The sequence below is a fragment of the Leptosomus discolor genome, chromosome 8 (assembly GCF_034619465.1).
Source record: "Leptosomus discolor isolate bLepDis1 chromosome 8, bLepDis1.hap2, whole genome shotgun sequence".
In the NCBI taxonomy this organism is placed as follows: domain Eukaryota; kingdom Metazoa; phylum Chordata; class Aves; order Leptosomiformes; family Leptosomidae; genus Leptosomus; species Leptosomus discolor.
Window position 1 is genome coordinate 29,576,718 of NC_141398.1, and position 20,051 is coordinate 29,596,768.

Genomic DNA, 20,051 nt, shown 5'->3' on the forward strand with positions numbered 1-20,051 from the left:
CTTCACCTGTGTTGCCTAGCCAAGGCCATGCTTCCTACTGAAGAGTTCAGAGAGGAAAATGGAGAATAAAATCAAACAATTGCATGTTTTAACCATTCCAACTCGAAGAGAGGTGGGAATTACAAGCCTGGGATGCTTCTGAATCTCAGCACCTATACAGTTCCAGGAGTGAGGGGAAGGGGGGGGAGGGGAGGGAAAAAAAAAAAAAAAAGAAAAAAAAAAAGAGATAAATCTCACCCTTTATGCTGACACCTGACTGGAAGCAAAATTATTTTACAAATCTGACACTACTACAGCCCAACAGCCAGAGGCTTCCACGCTTAGTTTTGGCACTTGCTCATTCTTCAGCCTGGAGCAAGCTTTCTAGCATGCTGCTCTAGCTTTCCAGGATACATGTTAAAAAAAAAAATCTTAAGAAGCCACATTTAGCCTCTCTCAGATCACTGCCTGTGCAATTTACAGGAGTAACAGGTTAGATTGACCTAGCTATAAACGAGAAAGATACATCACAGCTGGACAGCTTAACCAGTCTGGAAGCTTTTGCCAAGCTTCTCCAGGCTTTTGAAACTCAACCTATGATTTTCAACAGTCTTTCTACCCTTTTTCTCCTAACAGTGAAAGAGGAAAAAACATGCCTATTCATCCTGCTACTATGCATCAGAGGGGCACTCCTGCTTCCTCGCTCCAACCTGAGATGTTGTCTCCCTTTCAGCAAAGCTATTTCCAGAGCCTATTTACTGGTTCATTCAAGTCTAGACTTTTTAATTTTGCAGCATAATCTGTAGTTCAGTCACCCATGAAAATGCTGAACAGCCTGCATTTGTGTGCAAATCTGCACCATAGCTTGTGCTGTCTGAGCCCAGGTACAGTTGTTAGCGATGGCACACAGTGCTTTAAAAGGAGGCTTGTTAAACCTGCCAGAAGCATTTGCCAGAAAAATACAACTTTTCCCCTCCTCTCCTCCCCCTTAAATAGTTTAATTAATACTATCATCCTAGTTTGACATCAGGAAGTGACAAAAGCAGGGACATTGTGGAGGAGATAGATGTGGCATAGGAGGTGATCACCTGGAAGGGAACCCTTGCTTCCCTTCATTCGTTTCACTGGCCCTGCCTGGTGCGGGCCCCACTCCTGCTCTAACCCCCGGGCTCAGGCAGCACAAGGGACACGATGCCCGGCAGATGATCTCCCAAAGGAAGAGGAGACAAGATCAGAGGGCACATCCCACTGACAACAGCACAGCTGGTCTTCTCCAGAGCAAAAGTGGAGGCTTCCCTTGCAGAGGGCTCAAGCAGATGCTGGCATCACCGTGGCTTGGGCAGCAGCATGTGAGAGGAGAGGGGGGACTCCTGCCCTCAGCCACGTATCAGCTCATGCCAGCTTGTGAAAGCGAGCCCTAAGGCAGGGACCCATGCTGAGTCAGCTGCAGCATCTGGCCTTCTACGCAAGTGCACAGGAAAAGGCTGCCCTGTGGGCACAGCCAAGGCAATGCCCCAGTGAGACTGAAGTGACCCACAAGCAACACCCTCCCCACCCTTGAGATCATCAGATTTGCTTTCTCCCATGACTTTCACATTTGCTGAGTGTACTTTGTCCCACATGACTTGCAACCAGCAAGCAGAGCTATTTGCAGTAAGAGTGGCACACCTCATCTGCTGTACAAGTCCACAGATGCCAGCTGAGGCCTTACTCAGGCGCACATGTCCCTGCTCAGGGCTCCCACACCTCTTCCCCTCCCCTCTCAGCCTGTCTGAAGGAAAGTCCTCGCAAGACCAGCTTAGGGCTTTCCACCACAATGGGTAAACTCAAACCTCCTCTTCTTCAGCTGGGCAGCAGGCTACGGCACCGTGGATCCAACCATGCTGAGCCAGCAGGTGCAGGATGCCTGTCCTTCCTCCCTAGATGTGCATGCAGCAACAAATACTGGAGCAAAAGGCACCTTCAGAAAAAAATAGCTTTTCCTCTGCTTTCTCTTAATCTGTCCTCCTCCAACCCACAGTCTACACTCTTTCCTACATTTAACTGCTGGGCAGGCCAAACACCCCCTTCCAACCACTGCAGCCAGAGTGCTCCTTAGCACTCCTCCATCATTTCTCTCTCCATAAGATTTTTGCCTCCAGTCCCAGCACCCTTCTCCCACAAGGGACAGCTGGTTTCTGCAGAAATCTGCTCAGCAAACATAGCAGAAGACCTAACCAGCATATCACAGCAGGCAGTTCCAGCTCTGTGCATCAGACAACTGCTCAGCATGCCGTACTGGAAGCCACTTCACCCTCCTGGGGAGAGCTTCCTGAGGACCTTGCTGGTGCCTCACCACACAAGACGTGCCAGCTGTTCAGGAGCACAGGAACCCACTGAAGGTTGGTACTGAGCAGGAAAACACTTTCAGAAGGCTCCCCTGCTCCACATCAGCATGAAACAAAAGCCTTTCAAAGCTGCATGTGTTTGTGGAAAAGGATTAACTGCCTTTCACTCTCCTAGATGATGCAATGATCCAAAGCACCCGGGAGGAAAAAGCCCCAGGGTCATTTCTTCTCTGCTTCCCTTCTCCACAGCAAGAACTATCACCTGCACAAAGCCATTCTCTTCCTACAGGTTCACTAGAAATTTCACCTGAAACACATTTTCCAACAAAACTAGTTTTACGAATCAACATCCAAAAATGGTTTCTTTATACAAGTCCCAAGCAGCTCCAGGCAAGAGGCTGTACTTGGAGCACACAAGAAGCTAGCTCGCTACAACACCAAGGAAAGCCTGCAGAGGAGCACGGGTGGCTTGGGCTCAGTGCCGTCCCTCCACAGAGGACAAGGATTGTCCCTGGGCTCACTCTGCACTGTAGGGCAGACAGGTAGGAAAAGAGCATTAGGCTATAAAGAAGAGTGCCATTTGTATGGTGAGGGCAACTCAACCTTAGCAGCTGTCTTTTAAAGACAGCACTTTGGTGCTCTTCCCACTCCCAAGGCATCCAGGGCTGTTATTTACAATTTACCTTAGGTGGGCCATAAATCCCATACAACTATCAAGCTCAACACAGTGTAAAAGGATCCCTGTGGCAGGCTAATTACCTTTGCAGGCTATGCAAGCCTATACAGCTTGCTTCTGCACAGTAGCTTTGAAAACTTCAGCTAATGACTGTCTAGCAGATCCAACTTTCCACTTTCTACTGTTCTACTCAGGGCAGCCAGCCGGGAATTCAGGGGCAACTCACCTCCAGGGGAAGAAATCAAGGCCATTAAGAGAAAGGGAAGAGGGGCTATGAAACAGAAGATGACTCTACAATGGAGTGTAATGGCATGCTATGGACTTCAGCAGAAAGGGAAAGATAGTAAATCTAAACAGAGAAAAGGCCTAACAGATGACGAGTACTAAAATCAAAACCACCACCACCGACCAAACAAACAAAAAATGCTGTTCCTCCCACTCTCTTAAAGCTTTAAGCATTAATCTTCTTCCACTACTCTACACCAAGATGACAACTTGTTTTTCTTAGGTGAAAATATTTAATACAGAAAACCCCACTCCCCTCACCTCCCTAGCTAGATGAGAAGATTTACCAGAGGTGCACGTGCTGCATCTTTCACATTTTCTCACTTCCATTGAAGTACACTATTGTTCTGGCTGTGGCTAATTTCACACAGTTCTCTGCTAACAACTACTAGCTCTATTCATGCATTGTCTATCCAGACAGCAGTTATAGCAAATACTTGAATTACAGGGGAATCAGATTCAAATCTGTGCTCTGGATCAAGCAAAGCATGAGCTAACCAGGATCTCCCATTTGCTGAATTAAAGCCTTGGCTGGCAAGCTATTGCCTGATCTAAGGTGACACATGCACTCTCTTGCTTTGATCTCAAAAGGTCCATAATGAAACTTTTACTTAGATGGCATTTCTCCATGAAAATCTTCCATTGCAACGACTCTCTTAAAAATCAAAAAAACCCCCGCACCAACCAAGAAAAACTGACATGCTACATCAGGCTGTGAAAAATCCCAATAAGCCTAATTTCCAGCTGAATGTCATACTGTTAATGGCTGAAGCCCCCTCCCATGGGAACCACACAGGTTAAAACACTTCCCAGTAAGAATGTAACATCTTCTATGGTGGTTTCGTTTTTTTGTTGAAAAATTCTCACTAGAGATTACATGACCAAAGGCAAGAGAAGAAAAATATGTGTCTCTTGGGTATCATATCAGCTATAACGAAGAAGTGCAATCCAGAACAAACTCTTGTGTACTCTGGTTGGGCTTCTTTCCTCTTGCTGAAGATCAAAAACAAAACAAAAAACTGTGGAACTTAATACTGTGAAACACTCCATGCAAAGTAAAGATACTCTGCTAAATCTTGATGGGTTAGATACCATCTACGATAAAAATTTATGAAATACATAAAAATTCATGAAGATCTGAACTGTTGGTGCAGTACTACCTGTTATTTACAAACAGCCAAGGAAGCAAAAGCAGACAGAGGGCTCTGGAGCATATGCAAGGGGAACAGGTTAGGCTGGTGGCATCACACAGGCTGGTGGCAAGGCCTCCAAAAGGGGTTTTCAAATGTTTTGACTACAAGTTTACTAGTTACCCCCGTTATGAGCATGTAGACATTTCTCACAAGCTTTTCCTCAAGTTTCTCTCAGTTATTTCTCACACACAGCCCCCCCCAATAAAAAACAAAACCAGCTACGACTAAAAAAACCACCTCGATAAAAGGACATCAGGCTCTTCTCACAGATTTTAACTGTACTTCACAATCCTGAGGCAGGGACATGGGACCTCTTGCTGCAAGTAACAGAGGAATTTCTGAAAATGTACCAGAATATGTACTGCTAGAGACAGCAGAAGTGGAGAGTCTCCTATTCAGCGTAATACTACATGAAATCCTCTCCCATTATACATTATGGCTACAACACAAATGACTTCTAGGTTTGAATAATAACAAAACACCTTATAACTCTTTTAAAATGGGCTCTCAAACAGCTTCACAGTCTGCTCTGTATCAGGCTAAAGAGACAGCTGCAAAATCCCTACCTCCTTACCAAAACTCAGGCTATTCCAGTTCATACAATTCCAATTTGATCTATTTGGAAGAAAGCAGGGAGCCAGAGAACAGCAAACCATGTACTTGATAAAGACACATTTGGATGGGTGATAAAGGTATACTCACGCAGTGCGTACAGGGAGAGGACTATTCCAGCCAAGCAAAACCCCTCAAAAAACCTGAGTGTGCTGAACATGGTCACATTCACTGAGAGTGCCACAGTCAGTCCAAATATCAAAATGAATATGACTGAGAAGAGCAGTACAGGCCGTCGACCAACCCTAAAGATAAGGAAGAATGGAGAAACAGAGTTAAAAGCCAGGACAGACATAACACTAGATCATTACAACTGGCAGAGGGGAACAAGTCATGCAAACCTTGCCAAATATTGCCACCCATTTTTAATGCTTGTTCCATTCTTCTCATTTTTTTTCTGCTTACTAAAACTCAGATTCCTCAGCCAGCTTTGCACTGACAAGTTAATTTCAGATGGCATTAAGCAGAGACAGCACATTGTATTACTGCTTGAATTAACCATCATTTTCAAAACACCAAAGATGAACAAGGAAACATCTAGGAACTATCATGAGCCCATGAACAAGTCCCTTGGAGATTGAAAGCACCTTCTCAGAGCTTTCTGTAGTAGCACAGGAGCGTGTATGATAATGTATATTATATGGCAGGGTAATATATATTATATGGCACGGTATATTATTATTTCTCTGGTCTATAGCCACAGAGCTTATTGCAGAAGTCTCCTCTTCCTAACAGACATGTGCTTTTCACCCTCACCTGCAATAGGAGCTAGCTAAAAACCCTACATTTCTTAGCCTCGTCGCTGAGGGCAAGCCTAACAAACACGGACTGAGCACAAAACAGGGCTCACATTGCTTCACTGAGCCTTACAGAGACAACAGTAACACTCACAGGAAAGTTGTGAGCTCCAAGTCCCTCCACCTGGTATCCCCACAGCAGCTGCAGAGACCCACAACACGAGCCCAACTGGAAGGTAAGGAAGAAACTGCTCCACAAATGATTACTGGCAACAGGGGCGTGAGGATTTGCAGTCCTCCTTTGCAGGCAGGCTTTGCAGCTGCAACCTGTAGTTGCACATGTTGGTGCAGTGCTGATGAAAAGGAAGAGTTATGTTGCTATTGAATGTGGGGGCATTTGCTGTGGAGATTGTCTCTTTTATGTCAAAGGAACATGAGATTTTTACATCTCTTACTCATATGCTTAGTGTTTAGAATTCCCCTTTCCCCCCCTCTCTTCCTGGCAAGGAGAATGACACAAAGCACCAGAGAACACAGCTATTTTTAAGCACGAATTGGATCATTATGTGGAGATTTCCAAAATTTTTCAACTTGTCAACTCCTACAAGTTTTCCAGTGGAACTGAGGATCCCTTTTAGTCAGCTCCATATGCCATTTCCACAAAGAATATATGAACTTGCTTTTCGTAGGCAGCTTTCACAGACCCATTCAAAGCAGTCTGTCAGCTGCAAGCCAGCCATCAGGTTGAATTTCAGCACAATAAATGGCATTTAAATCTCACAACTTAGTCCAGTTTCACATGCTGAAATGATTCTATTCAATTATTTCAACAGACTGTTATCAGTAGTTATAAAGTATATCATATATGTGCATACACAATTAGAACTTTGGATTTTTCTTCACTTAAAATGGAACGAGATCAATCAAACACAGGGTGAAGGGCTGAAAAGGAGACATTATAATTTTTTTGTATTTTCGGGAACTGGAAGAATACACCGGTATGTCTGTACGTGCTTTTTCAAAGTCACACCTAAGAAGGTGGTGTCATGTCTCCTCGCAAGAGGACAGGTTTTCTATTTTTTTTCAGCTGTAGCATCACCCGCGGGGCACCTCAAAGATTTGACTTGTTAGCATTAACTATTCAGTGTTTTAAAACACAACATACCAATGCATAAACTGAAGACAACAAGGTCAAAGCAGACTGCTCTCAATCAGCGTACAAACCCAGCCCACCAGATGACGAGCTGCTTTTGAGCTGAGGGTGGGAACACATCACTGTCTCAGTGATACACAATGCACAGGAACATGCTGGACACCGGGGCAGTTACTGCTTTGTGTGCTTCAGATTTTATATTTATGGAACACAGAGCACTTGAGCAGAGAGGGGAAGTACCTCATACAAAACCTTGAATACAGGAAAAAAAGCTATGAAGTTTGTGTTACCGGCTATCTGCGCAGAAATTTGCAGCCCTATTTTCGTAATTGCCAAGCTGTAATTCATACTAATTAGTATTTGTGGAAGTGTTTTATAGATGAAAGGCATTATGCAAACACTCAGAATTAGGGACTTAATTCTCATCACAAGCCTGACCTGCCAATCCCTGATGTTGATTAAAAAAAGACCTCATGCTTAGCATACTTCACTTCCCTTCTTCCCCTCCTCCCACCCTCTGAACTCAAGGTTATCCATCATTAGGACGCAGAATTTCTTCTACTGTTATACAGCCTATGCAAATGAATGGTTGCTGCTAATGAAGAATCAGGAAATCCAAGACCCTCCTGGGCCTGTGAAAGCCAACCGAGGCCAGATAAGTTCTCTGGTAAGGGCCGTCACCAGCACCTCCCTCCAGACACAAAACTAGTCTCCTTCCTCACCAAGGTATGCAGCACATTCCTCAAAAATCAAAGCTCCAGGACACCTATCATCTATACACTTGGTGAGCCAGCAGTGTTTTGACAAGATGGTGTCTTAGAGCATAAAAAAGCCTTTAAATGTAGACAGAATTATCTGACTAACAGTACATGGAAATACTTGTGAGAAATTAAACCATAAACAATCTCCCTGGTAAAACAGCCCCAGGATGCTATCTCCTGCCATCCAAACTATTCCAGAGAGAGATTTCTATGCCCAAAAGTCTCAGCCTACACTGCATACTATTATCTAGATCAACTGCTAAATGCTGCTGCACAGGTAATTGACTAGGGATACAAGCAACCTCAGGCTTTTGAAGAATCTTCAATCTGCACAGTGTGACACACAGATGTGTCAAAAAGATATTCCTAATGTTGTCAGAGTTGCGCCACAGGGGGAGAGTGAATGGTTTGAGGATGAGACCTGCTCTTCCCATGCTCCTACACATGTACCTTACCACTCTGAGAAAGCTTTGCTTTTGCAGCCAATCAAATTTCTCTTCACAGGTTTTCTCTTGGTTTTGGGACTTGGATCACAAAAGCTCAAAAAAAGCACCAGAGCAGGTGCAAAGCAGGAGCAGTACTGGGCAGCGAGAGGCAGAGACCTACTGTCTCGATGCTACGTGAACACCAAGCCCAGCTGCTCCAGAAGGAAGCCTTCCACAGAAACCTCAACAGCCTCTGTCCAGAGCAGGCAAAATTGCCAGCAGTGCTCTGCCTGTTGAACAAGTAACTTACTCAGGCATTGGACACAGCTGGTCTTCACACAGCTGAACATGTTTACAGATCATCTTCCTATAGATTTGCCACACAGAGTTATCCCAGTATGCACACCTACTGTATTTTGAACACAGACCACTCCGTTTACTTTGCAAATGAACTTAATACACTCTACACCTTTGCCATGTACAGATTTGAAAGCCTTCTTTCAAAAAGCAAAAGCAAAGCCCCAAACCTTAATGGTATAAAAACCAAACCACCTTCTAATGATCTAAACTGGAGAATGGTATATGAGTGAAATGAAAACAGATTTTGAAAGTTTTAACACTTTTATACATTACTCTGTTTAATCTCCCCTGCTCTTGCTTGGGACTGACACCCTTTTTTGTCTTCTTTTTCCTCTTTTTATAGGTACAATCCCCTTTGTATCCATCTCTCCACACAACTCCCTACCTCAGTGGAAACTCAAGTTGAGATTAAATACCAAAGTAAAACTCATTTAGGTCTTCTTTTACCAGCCCCAAATACTACTGCTAAATGACAAAATGTCCATCACAGGACCCCCGCTGGGTCAGCTACATCAGATGGCAAGGACAGAGACTGAAGAGGAGCATGAGGACTGGCTTTGGTGGCAGCAAACCACGTCCTTTCTGGTCACCCACAAAAGGGCAAGGGGGCCACTGTTCCCTCCAGCCACCAAGTTATCCTTTTTCTCCTTTGTACCACAGCTGGAAATCAAATCCTCTTTAAGGTCTCCTAAACTTACTAGACAAAAAAAAAAAAAGAGAAAAATACCTCATTTTTATATGAGGGTAATTTTATACTGCATTGGGTCAGCCAAGCAGCTTGCAGTGGGGTACAACAAGCGCACGTGGCAGCACGAAGTACACACTGGGGACAGAAATGGCTGGAAGAGCAGGATGCTGCTTTCGGTGGCAGAGAACTATTAACTCTGCTTACTGCAATTCTCTCTTGAAGCCAGTGCCTTAGGCAACAAGTTGTTCACTTATTTGTGACTTATTTGTCAATTATAGCAGCTTTTTCCTAACTTGGGAATAAGTCTGTGTTCTCCACACTGATTCCTTTTTAGGGAAGCCAAGCAAGATTCTTCATTTCCCCACTATACTTTCTACGTGTTGTTAGAATCTTAATCAAATTCAACTGGATTTCATCATGTATGTTCCCTACTTCACTGAAAAGTCACAATTCTTCACTTCCCTAAGAACTTTTAGTGACTTTCCAATAATTAAGATGCAACTTTTCTACAAATGCTTGAGCCAAATTACTGCATAGCTGCAGTGGGCCTTTTCTCTCCCAACTGACTGGTGAGTTGCTGAGGCTTTGTAAGATTTCCCTAATAGGAAACTCTTCTTCCTTTCGTGTTTTAATGAACAGCAGAAGAGTTAACTTGGGGCCACTTAAAGCACCAACATTGGCAACTGTGCTGGAAGCCACTGAAATGACTGGGACAGCATTGCAGAGCTGTTGTTTCAGATGTGCAAGTTTCCATTAAAATCACTTGAGTCATGTCTTTAATTTTTTTTCATCCTCTTGCACTACAAGACCCTTTCTTTAAATAAGAAATGAACTCTCAGTGTAACTGGGGTATCCAATAATGTTTTCACTACTGCAATTTAAGGAATTTCACTCTATGCTTTTAAATTTAATACCCCAATGTTAACAGCACATAAGTCAGCAATTCCTTGTTTGCTTAACAAGAGTTTTAAAAATAGAACAATGGAAAGGTTTGCAAAAAAAGCCTTCTACCCACTGAAAGACACTGTGTAAGCACAAGGTTGACATTACATTGGTCTTGTATTCAGTCAAATCAAGACTGCTTCCAATTTCTTTTGGCCCTATCTCCTGCTTAAAAAAAGAAAACCTTAAACTAAAGGCTTCACTTACATAATTAGAAAATACTTAATTCTGTACTAGCATTACAGCTGTACTAAATTGTGTCAGAGGGAAATAATTAAGCCAACTATCAAATAGTTTATTTATGTTATTTACCTTGATATAAATTACTCAGTTCAAGCAATTAACACAGTTTTAAACTGTTTATTCATCATTCTTCTTTCAGAACCTGAAAAATCAGTATGCAAAGTTTTCTTCATGACTACAAAGTAGAAGAAAATTAAAACAGTATTTAATAGTTATTTATTTATATTTACATTGCATTAAAAGATTTTTCACTTACCAGTCAGCTATACATCCTGTTATTAAGTGGCCGAAGATTAATCCTACCAGTAGGGAGAATTTAGCAATGTGGACTTTCCAGGCAGAATCACAAACAAGATCCCACTGGAAGAAAAAAAAAAAAACAAAACACACACACAAAAAAAACAGATAAACTGAAATGAATTAGTTTCTCAGATGTGTTCAAACATACTAACATTGGTGTAGAGCTTCTTCCAAATTTCAATCCAAGCACCAGTGCATGTCCTAGCACCAGTGCATGGAAAGGGCAGAGGAAAGCTTTCCCCCTCAAATCAACTCCAGACCCCAAGAAACAAATTAAAGACTCATTTACTTTGGTAAGTTTTATCAGACTCCTCATTATAAAATGACAATATCCAACACTTAAGTCTCCCCCTCTCCAGACCACATGAGTTTAGACTCAGAGCCGTATCTCCATCAGACATTGGCAGTGCTGATGTAGATGAAGCATCTCACTGTAGCAGCCCTGGACACCTAGTACCAGAGCCCTGTGAAGCCCACCAGTGGCAAGCCTGACAATTTAAGAGCAAGTTCTCTGATTAACCTCCTCAGGGCTGCTTGAAAACATGGGAAAAAGCAGCTGCTTTACCACAGACCCCTGATGGCCATTAGCTCCATGGACAAAGCGTCAAGACACTTTTGCTTTCAGAAAAGCATCCCGATTCCCCAGGTGGTTGAAGGGGATGAAGTCTAACTAATGGCACAACTCATCAGGACAAGTCCTGGCATGGAGCTGGACAGGGCGGCCCAAGATGCCACAGCCGCTTGACTCCTTGGGACAGCAGCCCCCAAAGCAACATTTCACAGCTCGGAGATTGGGCAGGGGCCGAACCTCCACACTGAAGCTATCACTGACACTGAAATTACCCTTTCTGTCGAAAGGAAGAGAAAATGGACTGTTTCAGCCATGCTGTTATTAGAGCACTGCCTCATTCCCATGAGAAAGACGGGAACGACAAGGTTTCTAGTAAGGCTTCCCTAAACTCCAAGCCATTTTTCTCTGAGGCATTACCTTGAGCCTCAAGAGCACCAGGCTGCATTCCTGGCTTTAGCCCAACATCACCATTGCCCTCAGACATGTAACTTAATCCCTGTTATATGTAAAGTGTGGGTAGTACTATTATATCCTTGAATAAGTGTAGGAAGATATGTTTGTTCATGGTTTGTGAAGTGTTCAAATATTGATGGTAATGGGAGCCATATACACTTCATGAAAAGTAAGTACAGCTAACTTTGGAGAGTCAGATACTCCAGAATCGAAACTTTGCAGAATAAATGGTTGTGTGTAATGTAACAGTAGCATCCCTCCTGACACCAGTAACTGAAATTTCATGGCCAAAAATGCAAAGTAAAAGTATGCAATTTATTTTTAAAAGTCAGATGCAACTTCAAAAGAAAGCTTCCCTCAAAAGAGTTCCATTAGGTGCACTGTACTTTTAAGTATTTCCATCACATACAGCGCTTCCACAAATAAAGCTAGCTCTGACTCAGCCCTCTGGTTGAACATCACAAGAGAAGTCCTCCCTACAATACACCATCTCACCAAGAAGTATAGCAGTTTTGTGGCTAAAAGAAACGTGCCAGATTTCAGGCTCAGGCTTTCTGTTTTAGTTAAATGTATTTTTGAGTTCCTCATTGCACCGGCTTGTAGAAGTTGGGACATACATGTCTGATCCTCCAACCTACAGACTGAAGGCACTAAGGAACCAAAAGCGAGTAGTATGAGCAAGTATTTTTTCCACCAAATAGCTATGAATTTTTTGCAGCTAACAGCTCAGCAAGGCAGTGAGAATTGCTCTCCAAAGATGCTGACTTTTCAGAAGTATTTAGCAAGTGTGGGAAATGCAATTCCTAATATTTGCAATTATAGAACCAATCTCCAGATAGCAAAGAAAAATATCTGCCCAGACAAGCCATAAACAAGACAAAATTCGGGAGATACACTGGAGCTCCAGGCAGGCTTTCAAATGCTCCGGGTTTATTTTCACAATCCAGAATGCGTATATGCTGCTTAAAACTGAGAAACCATTTTTGGTTTTGGAGAACAAATTAAGTTTATTGAAAATAGTCATATTTATACAATATCACTTTTTTAAAGGCAATCTACAGGAGTTAATTTTAATTTTATTGCTGTCAGAGGAGTGGTAATGTCATCCAAGTGCAAGAAGAAAAAGCAGATATGCTGGTGCCTTTTCATTTTCACAGCTTACTATTGTCAGGCAAAGATAGCTGGCCCTTGCATGAGCCCCAGGCAGAGATTGTGCAGTACCAGATTGCACAGAGGTAAAGGTTCATGCTTGGAAGAGCCAAGATCTCGTGACTGGCTGTTGTGAAATTTCAGGCCAGGACAACAGATGTCAAACACTTTGGCACACCGGCACACAGAGTAAGAGTTTAAAAGCAGAAGAAAGGTCAATCTATCAGCACGTCCTTCGGTGATGCCTAAAATGCACCCACTCCTTTTGATAACTTATCTGTGAGTCATTTGTTTGTTTGTTTTTAAGGCTATTGCCCAACTTCCCAGCTGCTCTGAAAACAAAAACATGTATTTCCCTGCAAACCCTGCATCTGTCCCTTTCCTGCCCTTGGTTAAGCACCCGCTCTGCTGGCCAGTGTAAAGCAGAGCTGATCCCCCAAACCCAGCCTGACGTGGGTGCTGACAGACACAGGCAGCCCCTGATCCTCTCTGACCCTCTTCAAAACCCTCAGAACTCGTAAATAGAGAAATGGTGAAATATTTCATCAGTTGCTTTAGCACAAGCTTCCAGAAAGTCTCCCATGACCCCAAATTTCTTGCTCAGTACCAAGAGCTCAAGCATACCTCCAGTTTCTCCTCCAACAGCTGTCACAAACCAGAGAGGTCACCATGAAGCAGTTGTCCAAAATAAATTTGTCAGGACAGTGGTGGGTGCCACCAGGGTGTTCAACTCACAGAGACAGAAGAATAGGAAGAAGGCACAAAAGAAAAATGGATGCTGCAGTCAAAAGCAGCCTCAGGTAAAGATGACATTAATAGGACAAAATACATATTTAATAGCTAGCGTATCCTCCCCACCTATCTTAACACAGCAGCAGAGCAAACCAGCAAGGCTTCATCGTGGTGAAAGTGCAGGAATTTTGCCAGAGAACTGCACTCCCCCTTCCCTTCCCCATGGAAAAGCCAAAGGCAGAGGACTGCACCCTAAGCTTTGAAGAGCTAGAAATGAAGCAGAAACCATTACGTAGCATCAGTGCTGCCTCTCCCCTTAGATACACTTGGGCTCGGCAGAGCAGAGCATATTCAACATGTGCCCATGTGGCCTGGCTGTACCTGGAGCCATGGCAGGTCCTGCTGTAAGTGCCAGTAGTTTCATCCTGCAAACACGACTCTCAGATTTGCTCCACAGAGAAGGGAGTGACAGGTTTCCATGTCCCCGCAGAACAAAATGCTGGGCTGGGCACACTGATGACAGTTCAAGTGGCACTCCAAGTAAATCTGCACTGGGAGATTGTTTTGGCTGGAGACTAGATAGTAATCCTCTAACACCTCTTACAAAAGGTAGATTAATCTGTTATAAGCAGGGAGATCATTAAATCCTGTAACTGCTCTGGCTGAATCCTCCTGTGTCCCGCTTGGGAGTGAAGAGTGCCCAGCCTGAAGGAAGGCTACTGCTAAATGCTCTCTGGGATTTCTCTTTGTGTCCCTGGGTCTTGTCTGTCTTTCTGTCCTCCATCCATCCTCATAATGCAAGAGATCTGATAAAGGGACTTGCTAAACCTAAACAATAGGACCATATTGTTATGATGAAACAAAAATAACTATATAAAATATGCTGGTGGAAGGGGAAGATTTAAAAAACCAAAAGTTATTTTTCATAGCAGTACAACAACATAGAGAAATTGCCACCTATGCAGATGTGCAATACATTGCAAGTGGTTTTTTCATGTTGTGACAGCATTTTTTTGTCAAAGCTTAAGGAGTCACACCTTCAGGATCCTAATGTTTAATTGATATCAGTGAGTCACCCCCCCATGCTGTGAGTCACTCTGCTTTGCATCAAGATGGAGACTACTTGAAACATGAGATGCTTGGGAAGACATCTGGCAAAAGGTAACACACCTGAAAGGTGACTATCTTGTAACTTCTTTACAATGGGCGAAAATCTGGACAGAGCTTATGCAGTGAGTTGGTATTTACACAGAAGTTAGGTTATAAAAGTTGCAAATGTAAAGTCTGCTGCCTGTTTGTTACTACGAACACAAACTGTCTCAATTAAGGGCTCCCGCCTCGAAAGCACTTGTCTTCCAGTAGCCATAATGCTGTCTGTGGTGTCTAAGCACGCTGAATAGCCATTGCAAAAACGTCATAATAAGATGCTTACCAAGGATCTGGTTTGTTCTATCTTTACCCTGATTGCATGGAAAAGTGCAAGGCAGACCCTTCTGTCCCAAAAAAGAGCAAAGAGATGGGAGGAGAGATGTTCTGGTCCAACACTTGCCTGGAGCCTGGCACAAATATCCCATGAGAGGGGAGCTGGACATGAACACCTCCCCACACTGGGGATTCGCAGTCCGTTTCCAATGACCAATGACCAGATCGGTGCTGAAAGAAAGCAGATCCTTCCCCAAACAGACTGCAGGTGGATCATAGCTCTGCTCTGACTGCGCTCTGCATTGTTTCAGCACAAGGAGACCAGAGAGTTACCCATGCTGCTGCCTTGAAAGACCCTAAGCCAGGCACAAAGCTGCACCTTCAGTCCTTTCCTGGCCAGACAGCACCCAGCTGCTGCGCTGGCCCTCGCAGACCCTGTCTCGAGGCACATAACATGCCCCACACATCACACATGGCCTCTTGACCCCTAGAGAAAAGGTTCCACATGTATGCCACAGCTTACTCTCAGGAAAAGCCACAAGCTCGCCTGCATGTTAGATGGCGATTTTAAGACCAGTAAGTGAAAATAAGAATCTGTAATTTGCCACAAAGGTCCATGTGTGTTGGGTCTCATCTATCTTTGTTCCTCTCCTTCCTGCTTCATCTTTTTATAACCAAACCCTGTCAATTTCCCCTGCACAGCAGTAGAATCCATCTTCTCTATAAATACCTAATCTAGTGAGAGTTTAAATTTATAATGCCTTCAGATTCTTTTAGAGTGTTTTTCAAAAAAAAAAAAAAAAAACAAAAACCAACAACCCAACTGCAAAAAAACCCCAAAAAGTTGTTTTTAAAAAGATTAGAATAATTTTTTTAAGTTATGCTTTTCATACAATATATGTAATAAAAAGCAAAACAGTCTCTAGGTACTTATTCCTGGTGGAAAATCTCCAAGTCAGCAGAGTAAGCACAAAAAAAAAAAAGTGCCAAACAGAAAGGCAAAAAAGTCAGTACTTCTACGATAATATACCTACTACTAGTGCCTTTTCCCAGTACTGAACTATGTGAGTAGTACTCATAGTTACAGCCATGGGAGACCACCATACTAAAACTTCCCTCCAGGCTGCTACAAGACAATGCTTCTCTCCTCCTCAACTCCTGGTTGCATTTTGAATGTTAAAGAAAGTGTTTAAGTTCCAGAAAAGGGTATGATGCTCAACTCTGTAGAAAATAACTGTGCAGTTAAACAACACTAAAGATGTTGCAGGAAGAGGCTCCCGGGGGATGTGCCAGCCCAACTGCAACACTCAAAGTTGTGGTGGTTCTACTGCCACAGCTGTCTCTATATCTCCCTCTCAGCCACAGCAACCACAGAGCATTTAAACTATTTAACCTTCAAGGTTCAGAGTAAGGATGCCTCTCCTTTGAGATCACAGCTGGGCAAAGCACTCCCCGATCCCTAATTTAAGTGTCAATAAAGTGTTCTTGAGAACACCTGGCATTTTTTGACCACCAGCTCAACCAGCTGGGTGGAAACATCAAGGTCACATTTCAAAATGGGGACATTCAAAAGAGTAAAAAAATTAAACCAAATAATCCTGGAAGACTTGAGAAGAAGGTATAAAAATTAGTTATATCCTCTTTCTTTGACCAGACACTTTCAGAACCAAACATCTCCAAACTACATCTTTCCTTATGTTTTTATTTGACACAACTGGACTTACCTGGAAAACAGAAGAGCCATTAAAATAATAAAAGAAAAACAACAGAACAGCTATCGAGAGGTTTTGTTGTTTGTTTTCTTTGAACAGGCACATAAAGAAGCCTACCTCATCTAGTCCAGAATGCTCAACCCACAACACAGTCAACACCTGACTTTTAAGCTACTTCCTCTCTGTGTGATTCTAGACCTCCAAGTGCTGAGCACATGATAAAGCTGAAGAAAGGTAAGTGGATGCTTTGGCTGAAAAACTTCAGCCAATGTCTGAGTGCTTAGGCCCTCTTAAAGATAAATCCTTCTAAAACAAATTTCTACTGAGCAAGTACACACTGGTACTTTGAGAGGTTTATAACCATCCAAGTTTGCAAGAACTTTTACTCAGGTAGAAAAAGAGATACTGTTGGTAGCAGAGCATCACCTTTTGCACAGTGCCTGCCTCCTTCCTGTTCCTGGCAAATCTGGGGTCCCTATGCCTGTACAGTGGAGCTTGCTAACTCAATAGATGCAAGGGTTTGTTTTGTTTGGTGGCTTCTCCAATTCATTTTTCTTGAAGTGGGAACATCATTTTTTTGCACTTTTCTTTCTCTGAAACCAATAAACCATTTCTGATGATGGCAGACACCTGGCAGGGAAATCTGCAGTCCAAGAAAAATCATCAACAGTGAACACAAGGTCACGCACACAGAAATCGTCAGGTTGCTTCAACTACAGACAAGACTGACTGCTTGGGCAACGTACCACTTGAAAAATAAAGCAAAGAAACTACTTTTGACTACTACCACAAAGGCAAAGGTTTTGGGGACATGGTGAGGGAGGGGAGAGGTGAAAGAGAAAGAGGAGAGGGCACGACGTGAGCCAGAGGACACGTGCTTAACACTCTTCCAAGAAAGATTTAATTAAATCATGCAGCGTTGTATGAAAGCAGTTTTATGTACCTATGAAAACAGTTTCCATCCCTGCAAAACAGTACAGGACTGCACAACCACGGACTTTGCAAATCTTACTAATGGTTTTTGAAGTTTAACATAGTTAAAGTTGCTGAAATACATCCTTCAAAACCACATTTTCTGGTATGCATGACTTAGCTGTGAAATCTCCACATTAATTTTTGAAGTGTGTATTTTTTAAGTCTGGTATTTCAGCCTTGAAAACAAAGCACACAGGCTGCCACACTTCACTGCATGGACACTGATATATAAAACAGCAGTTTCTCCTGGTTTGCAAACTTCAACTCTGTCATGCAGATAGGACACCTAAAGCACAGGTTGAGTCAAGCTGCTTGCAATCAGAAAGGCAGAGATACACTGCCTCCTATATGAAGCACCTCAGGGTAACTAGGCTGTCCCCACTGTGCCCCGCAAGGCAATGCTGTCCTGCTCACACCCAGTATGTACATGGCCCCGTTTGCTGCCCCAGCAGCCGAAAGGCAATGCTGACAGCAGATGCACTACTGTAGCATCTCCTGCCTATACCCAGTGAAGCAGCACCAGGCTGCCGGCCAAGCTGCACTGCACACATCTGCGTGCCCTGTGTCAGATATGACACCTTTCAGTCATGGCTCACCTGTAAGAGACATGTCCCCAGCGTGGTGAGATGGCTTAAGCAACACTGCAACCACAAAACAAGCCCAAAATTTCAAATATGCAAAAGGATGCAAATTAACTTTGTTTCAGAGCCAGTAAACTAACCTGGAAAAGACTTTAAATTGAACGTTCTGCACTAAATCATTCCTTAGTCTATGCCATAAACAAAAAAGACCCTCCAAGCTATCCACGGAGCACATCAGCAGAGTCCCAAGATAATGAGATGCCACCTGAAACACCACAAAACTGGAAGTTTCATTTACCCTTCAACTTCACACTTAAATCAGGAACAATTAGCTCTTCAGTTCACACCCTTGCTCTCATCACAGATCTCTTTCTTTTCCCCACTGGGAGAGGGAAGAAGGAAGTTTGCTAAGTAAATAATCATCACTAATATGCTAACAATTAAAATATGATTTGTTAATCATATGACAGTCTTCTGAATACTCAACACAATTAAATCAATTTTAGTAGCATCCATATACCACCCACTTCTCCATCACTACTTTTCTTTTCATTAGCAGGAGATCCCTTTATTCTGAGACATTTTCATCTTTTCCAGCCTTTACCCTCCCCAGATTAGTCAACTAACTTGTTTCTCAGCTGATGCAATCTGCTTTGCTTTTTCCAGCTAGATAATGTCATCTAACATCAAAAGTTTTTGGGTTGACAGTTGGACTTGATGATCTGAGAGGTCTTTTCCAACCTTAATGATTCCATGATTCTGAGTTGGGTGATAGAAAAACCTTGCTTGCAGCTTTCATGAACACTATATTAAGAATTTTCCAGAGAGCAGGATACTTCCAATCTCTCTTCTACATCTCTGTTCTGCAATTAAGTATCTTTTCTACATGTATTCTAACATCATTGGGAGCCACTGTCACAAAAGTGACTTTAATTTTAAATCTATTCTTTGCCTTAAGACCTGTAGCTGTTTGCCTCCCTCCAGCTGCATGAAAAGACCAGGAGCAACAACACATATCACTAGGACTGATGGAGACACACACAGAAAAACAGTTTTCAAGGGCCCTACCCTCAGTTTTCAGCTGAGACCCTTTATTCCGAACAAGGCGTGTGCTGCTAGGACTGACTTTGCAACCAAACAAAACAAGAAGTTAAACTAGTTTTCAAATTTGTATTTAGAACTGGTCTAAGCACTGTAAATAGAAGCCATATGTAAAAAAAAGCTCAACATTTTAGTTAAATATTAACATTCCTTATCATCTGATTATCAAAACCAAGTTAACACTTTGAGGACTGGGATTTTTCAGGCTGCCAAAACCACACGTGCGTAAAACGTACAGCACGAGTGCAGCCTTGAGAGGGCTGACACGGCAAAATCTAATTTACTGTCTTATTGGGCCTTTCTAAAAACTGGGGGGAAAGATTCGAAAATGTCAAGCATGGCATAAAACTCTGACATAGAGAAGGGGGAAGGAGATGACAAGAGAAGGAAGTCTTTCCTTGTGAGAAATACTTACTTAAAATCACCATAGATAAAAAGATCAGACACCTTATTTTTGACATGCAATTATTACTGCCGTGACCCTGACCTCTCATCATTTGAGAACTACAACTACTGTAACTCAGGCAAGAAGAAAAGGTGAGGGAAAGGGGGAAAAAAGAGGGTCTGGTATTAATTCAGATTTAAATAAATATTAAGGGGAAGGAAGAAGGGAGAAAAATATTCCACTTGTTTTACAAATCAAAATATGAAGCTGGTCTATCAAGCTTGTGTTG

General features: G+C 42.8%; 1 protein-coding gene across 2 annotated transcripts in view; it reads right to left on the reverse strand.

The window, feature by feature from the left end:
- Positions 1-20,051, reverse strand: part of SLC22A23 (solute carrier family 22 member 23) — a 107,003-nt gene that overhangs the window by 78,649 nt on the left and 8,303 nt on the right. For both annotated transcript variants that reach the window (XM_009954322.2, XM_086469287.1), the window contains exons 2-3: positions 10,638-10,741; positions 5,163-5,317 (exon numbers count right to left, since the gene is read on the reverse strand). In XM_009954322.2, the coding sequence (XP_009952624.2) occupies positions 5,163-5,317; positions 10,638-10,741 (259 nt within the window). The remainder of the gene's footprint in view (positions 1-5,162; positions 5,318-10,637; positions 10,742-20,051) is intronic.